At 42.5% G+C, this 6,400-nt stretch overlaps 1 protein-coding gene across 1 annotated transcript; it reads left to right on the forward strand.

Annotated features, from left to right (window-relative positions):
• Positions 1-90: 90 nt before the first annotated feature.
• Positions 91-6,400, forward strand: CSUI_007880 (uncharacterized protein; the record flags this gene model as incomplete). Its single annotated transcript, XM_068068023.1, has 5 exons — positions 91-2,727; positions 3,778-3,866; positions 4,615-4,769; positions 5,450-5,645; positions 6,270-6,400. Coding segments are annotated over 5 exons (3,208 nt in total), but the record flags the coding sequence as incomplete, so codon positions are not given.

A 6,400-nucleotide genomic window follows, 5' to 3' on the forward strand; every position in this document is an offset into this window, starting at 1 on the left:
CTCTATCCCTGACTTTTCTGTCTTTCCACATCTTTTCCTGTGTCACTCTCTTTCTTTTTCCCTTGTCTCTTCGGGGGTTCTTCTGTGTAGGTCTTCGGGACGATTCCACTACTTCAGAAACATTACAAGGATATTCATTACCCTTGTCCCCATACAGAGAGCTGTCCTTTGACGGTCTTCCGCACTGATACTGAGCTGTATGTACACCTGGTGACGAAGCACGGGACTCCCTCTTCTGCTACAGGAGGTGCTCTCCTCCATCCAAGCTCGGGAAGAACAGCCGCTACCTCTAATACTACTACCGGGGCGTCAAGACCTGTCCCTTTATCTCTTTGCTTCAACTATCGCTCTTATAAGCAAAGCCAGACACTTCAAGCTTCTCAGAATCCATCTTCCTCATCTTCTTCCTCCTCTTCAGCAAGTCGTGCAGCAGATCGGAGAAGAGACTTCAACTCCAGAGGAGCAGGAGAGGGACGGCATCGAGGCGAAGTTGCTGAGAGAGAAGATGAAGAAGAGGAAGAGATTTTAGCTTCTAGAGAGTCATCGAGAAGACCTGCGGGAAATCGATACACCTCCGATACAGGGGGGGGTGCCCCGCGAATAGCGGAATTGAGAGGAAGAGGAGAAGGAGGAGGAAAAGGTAACAAGCAAGAAGAAAGAGAGGGGGAAGAGAGAGGCTTGCTCTCCGAACCGGAGAGAAGAAGAAGAAGAGGAAGGGAGAGTCAAGAGAAGGGAAATGAGGCGTCGTATAACAATGTTGAAAAAGGAGAAGAAGAAAGAGAAGATGACGGAAATGAAAGGGAAACAAGGCGAGAACGAGAAGAAGAAGAAGAAGAGAGACATCGTTCTTCACCTCAGGAGAAAGGAAGAAGAAGAGAGCAAGAAACACGTGACAGGAACCTTCCCTCTTCTTCATCTCTTCTTCTTCCTCCCCCTCCTGGACTTAGTCAGGGAAGAGTCTCTTCATCTCCTTCTCAGTTTTCTTCTTCTTCCTCTTCTTCTTCTTCTCTGACGATATCTGCGCCGCCCGGTCTCGAAAGTAGAGAGATGCCTTCTTCTTCCTCTCGTCTCGATTCTTTTTCTTCGACAACTCCAGCTGTTTTGATCAGGTGTCTCTGCACCTCTCTCTCGTCTGCGGGACGCGCGTTTCTTCGTCAAGAATTACAAACCGGGTGTATGTACACCTCAGGTCTATGGGAAGGGAATGAACTTCGTTCGATTGAAGAAGTCCGAGATTATGCCAAGAAGACGTCAAGATATCTCGATGCTCTTTCTTCTTCCTTTCCTTACCCCTCACAGCAAGTTCAAGAAACCGTCCGTCTTCTCAAAGAAGCGGAAAAGAAATGGAGAATCTCTCCTCTTCTCTCGATCCCCCGAGAAAGTAGCCTTCTCTCTTCAATCTCTTCATCTTCTCGACAAAAGAAGAGGGACCCCATGAGAGACCAAGAGAGCAGAAAAAGAGAAGACGCGACACAAGAAGGACAACAAGAGGAGCAAGAAGAAGATGAAGAAGAAGAAGAGAAGAAAGTTCAGATGTCTCTCATTAAAAAAGACTATGAAGTGTATATAGCTCGGCTTCTGTCTGCTTTAAGAGGGTATCAACTACAAGAAGAGAAGAGCGATCATCTCCCCTCTTCAACTGCTTCTTCTGCGACTTCCTCGAAAACATCCTTTCTCCCTCCTATCATTTTCAGACCTGTATTAAAGCAAGGTCAAAGTGTACAAGCAAGAAGAGAAGAAGAAGATGAAGATACTTCTCAGCCCTTTTCTTCTTCTTCTCCATGTATTCTTCATCCACCATCGTCTCCTGAAGGTCGGTTCTTTCTTGTTTTTCTCTTTGCGGCGTGTATCCCCCCTAAGAGTCTAGATGAAGAGAGAGAACTAGAGCTACGACAAAAGATTCTCTTGCATGCGCTACGGGATATTCAGCTACAAGTTGAGAAGCAATGTGATCTTCTATCTGGAAAGCCTCCTCGCCTCCTACGATCTTCTCAAGAAGGAGAAAGGGGAGAAGAGGAAGAAGAAGAAGAAGATGAGAGAGACGAAGATAGCTCAGAAAGCGAAGAGGATCAAATGAACAAGATGAACGGGGAGAAGAAGAAGAGCGAGAAAGAGAGGAGAGAAGAGGAAGATGAGAAAGAAGAGAAGGAGAAGAGAAAGAAGAATAAGAAGCAGAGCGATGGTAAGAAAAGTGAGAAGATGAAGATGAAAACGGGTAGCGATCAAGAGGAGGAGGAGAAGAAAGAAAGAGGAGAAGAAGAAGATCTTCCACAGCCAAGAGACTATCTACTATCTCGATGGCGAGATAAGAAGGACGCGATCGTCTTCGGCCCCGATAAGAGCTTTTTACGTGCCTTGACGTGGATTGTCGAAGATATCCACCATATTCTGCATGCAGGAAAAAACAATTCAGATGGCAAAGAAGAACAAGAAGAGGAAGAAGAAGAAGAAATTCCCTTTCAGAAAGTTGTCTTGAAGAAGCCCGCTCATCTCCAGAAAGGAAGAAACAGCGGGGGGGCTCGCCTACCTTCTCAAAATCTCATGATGGGGAGGGACGCTTGCAACAAGACAGAAAAGAAAAGTAATCCATGGAATATCTCGACTTCCTCTTCTTCTTCTCTTCAAGTGAAAAAGAAGCAGAAGAAGTCGGGACAGGAAGAGAAAGAAAAGAAAGAAAGACACGACAAAGAAGAGACCATTCGAGATGCTGTTGCCATGAGGACGCAAGTGAGTTTGACGTCGATCAATCCTTCTCATTCAATCATGTCTCTCTCTCTTTTTCTCTCTCTTTCTCTTTCTCTCCATCTATCTCTCTCTGGTCTATCTATTCTTCTTGTCATAATCTACGCATCTCTCTCTCTTTCTCTCAGTTTGTACGCTGGCGCGTGTATAATTTGCAAAGAGGTAGATAAAGATAGATTAAAGATAGATAGATCAAGATAGATAGATAGATAGATAGCTATGTATGTATGCAGGATGTGTGTCTCTTGCAAACTATGTATATAGATATGTATGTATGTGTATGTATGGATTGGGCTGGAAGTTGTGTATGACGTGTGTGTATGTATGCGCCTGTCTGTCTGCATAGAAGTAAAAGTCGCGATAACCCTTCTTCTTTTCTCCTTTCTCATATCTCCTCTTATTAATTATATATATATATACATGTATGTATACATATCCACATTTCTTTCTCTCTTCACGTGGATATCTTTCTGATTTTCTCTCTCTTTCTCTGGAGATGTAGATATCTCCGTCTGTCTGTTTTTTCTCTGCTTATGGGTCTGTTGCTCTTTCTATGGGATTGAAGTAGTCAGTCGATCGATCGAGAGAGAGAGAGAGGGGGGGGGGCTGCCTCCTCCTCCTCCTCCTGCTGCTGCCTGTAACGACTCTGAACATCAAGACGAAAGAAGAAATCTAGATACCCGTATCTATATATATATGTATGTATATCTATATATATCTATATATATATTTGGAGATAGATAGATAGAGGGTGTATATATATGGAAGAATCTTTTCTTCGTTCTCGTCTTTCTTTTTTTCTCTCTCGGTATCTCTTTCTTTCTTATGTCTACTGGATATGTATGCTTAGTCTTTTCATCTTCAATCTCTCTTTCATCTCTCTCTCTCTCTGTGTAATGTTTCTTCTTATATATCTTTTTCATCGTATGTCTCCTTTCTTTCTCTCCTACTTTCTATTTCTTCTCTTTCTGTTCTTTTCTCCCTTCTTTCTTTCTATCTTTTCTTTCTTTCTTTTCTTTGTGTCTTTGTGCGTAGCTGGAGTTGCATCAGTTGGTCTTGCTGTCACGTGACTTGTCTCTCTTTATTGAAAGTACGAAACTCCTTGAAGATATTCAGGCTCTCGGGTAAGCCCTATATGCATGCATGCATGCATGCGAGAGAATAGCCTTCAGGGAAATTTTCTTCTCTCCATACCTCTCGCCCGCCTAAAAGACAAGAAAAATCCGGCGGATTCTCTCACCTAAGAAGATCAGCGCTGAAACATGAAAGGAAGAAAGAAAGAATTTGATAGAAAGATGACGAATCCAATACAGTCACTACTCAGTCTTTAGCTTCTCTCTCTCTTAGCTAGAGATAGAGAGAAAGAGAGATATAGATGCATGTAGACATAGAAATAGGTAGCTAGCTAGCTAGCTATTTCAAGATAGGTAGGTAGGTAGGGGAGATAGAGTTGTAACTTCTATTCTCCAGTCTGGAGGCGACATTTCATGAGATCTCTTGACTTGAGTTTGACGCCGATCTTTTCATCGCGTAAAGCGTTTCTTCTTTTTCTTCTTCTTGTTCTTTTTCATCTTTCCCTCGACTTTCCTCGATCAAACTCCTCACGAGAGAGAAACTATCATGATCTACCACCTCTCTTCTTTCTCTCTCTCTCTCTATATATATATATCTCCCTATACATATATCTCTATCTCTTTCTCCCCTGTATCTTTCTCTTCCCTCTATCTCTATCTCTTTCGTCGTCTATTTTTCTCTTGTGTCTCTCATGTAGTACATCGTCACAAAGCAGAAGACTCTCTTCGTTCTCACTTCTGTTGATATCGTTCTCCTTTTCTTTCTTCTGGGTCTTTTGTGCGTCTTTCTTTTCTGTAGGCCTACGTTCTATCGATTGAGGGGAAGCAGTTCTCCTTCTTCTCTTGATGAATGGCTACGTCGATGTGAAGGTGTCTTTGCATGCATCGATGCTCGAGACGTCGATACTCTTCTCATGTATCTGCATGCAGCTGCTCTTCAAAAACCTGAAAGAGGTGAGAGAAAAGAAGAAGAAGAAGAGAAAGCAAAGTTCTCTCCTCTTCACTTTCTCTTTCTCACCAAACGGCATCTTAATTCTCCAACTTTCTCGTCTTCTTCTTTTCTTTCTCTTCTTCTTCATCGTGAGCTACTTGTACCTGTCGATACCCTCATGTGAGAGAGAGGCCATGGGGTCGTACCTCTAGCCGGAGAGAAAGAAAAGAAGAAAAGAAAGCATGCTTTCATTCAGCGTTGCGTGCTTGTCTTTCTTCAAAGAAAAGAACCTTCTGTGGGTTACAGAAGATTCTTTTCTTTTCTTTTAGCTCTTCTTCTCTTTCTCTTTTCTCTCTTCTCTCTCTCTCTCTCTCTTGGGGTTTCCCATGTAGGCATGACACGTCTCTTATGATAAGGGAGACCAACTGGCCATGGCTAGAAATCCTCCCCTTATTTTCGTTTCTTATCATTCTCAATCTTAGTGCGTGGCGCTTTCTATTGTCTATCTAAACTTCTACCTTTCATCTATCTCTGTGTCTTTCGTATATCTTCTCTTCATTTCTCTTCTTACGGTATCTCTTTCCTTCCTTCCTTCCTTCTCACTAGCTTCATCTGTCTGTCTTTCTTCTTTCTCTCTTATTTCTTTCTTAGATATCTTTGTCTCCTTTCAGCCTCTCTTCTCTTTCTTTCTTTCTGTGTGTAGAGAAGCAAGAGCAATTCCCCGCTCTTCCTGCTCCTTCTGCTTCGGCTAATATACGAGGAGGAGATCTCGCCAGGGCCAGTTCTACTCTATCAGCAGGGGGGGGAGGAAAGAATTTTCTCTCGGCCTCTAAAGCAGCAACTAGGCTCAACCCGAATTCTTCAGGCAGGAGCTCTCCTACCGCAGGCGGATCAACGTGGTAAGATAACTCACTCTTTCTTCTTCTCTTTGTGTAACTTCTCTTCGCTCTTTCTCCTTTTCCAGACAGAGAGATAGATTGAAGATAGATAGATAGATAGATAGATAGATTAAAGATAGATAGATAGATAGATAGATAGATAGATAGATAGATAGATTAAAGATAGATAGATAGATAGATTAAAGATAGATATGTCTGATGTATGTATTGGTATATGTGTATATAGACATGATGAATATGTGCGTGTGTGTATCGATATGCTTGAAAGATCATCTACATATGTGCCTATTGGTGCCCCTCTTTCTCGCTTGCTATGTAGAGATCTGCGGTCGTCTTTCAGGGTGAAGATAGCTCTATGCATTTCCCCCTGGCAAATTGCATGTGTCTCTCGTATGGTATCTTATATTGAAGGGTATATGTGGAGACAGAGAGAGAGAGAGAGATAGGTATATCTATGCGTATATGTATATACATATAGGTGTGTATATGTATGTGTATATATATCTTATGAGTGTAGTATAAATGGACCTCTAGGGGGTCTTGTGTCTTTACCATTTCTCTATCTGAATGAGTTAGAACTTCTTTTCTTTTCTTTCTTTCTTTCTTTCTTTGGCTTGCTGGTAGGTGTAAAGGAAAAGCTCGAGGAGTTGGAGGGGGGGGGAAGTTCGATGTGTCGGATGAATCCACAGAGTTTCCTTCTCTCTCATTCTCTTCCTCTTCTTCTTCTTATCTCTCTTCTTCTTCTTCTTCTTCTC

The sequence above is a fragment of the Cystoisospora suis genome (assembly GCF_002600585.1).
Source record: "Cystoisospora suis strain Wien I chromosome Unknown contig_4253, whole genome shotgun sequence".
Classification (NCBI taxonomy): Eukaryota; Apicomplexa; class Conoidasida; order Eucoccidiorida; family Sarcocystidae; genus Cystoisospora; species Cystoisospora suis.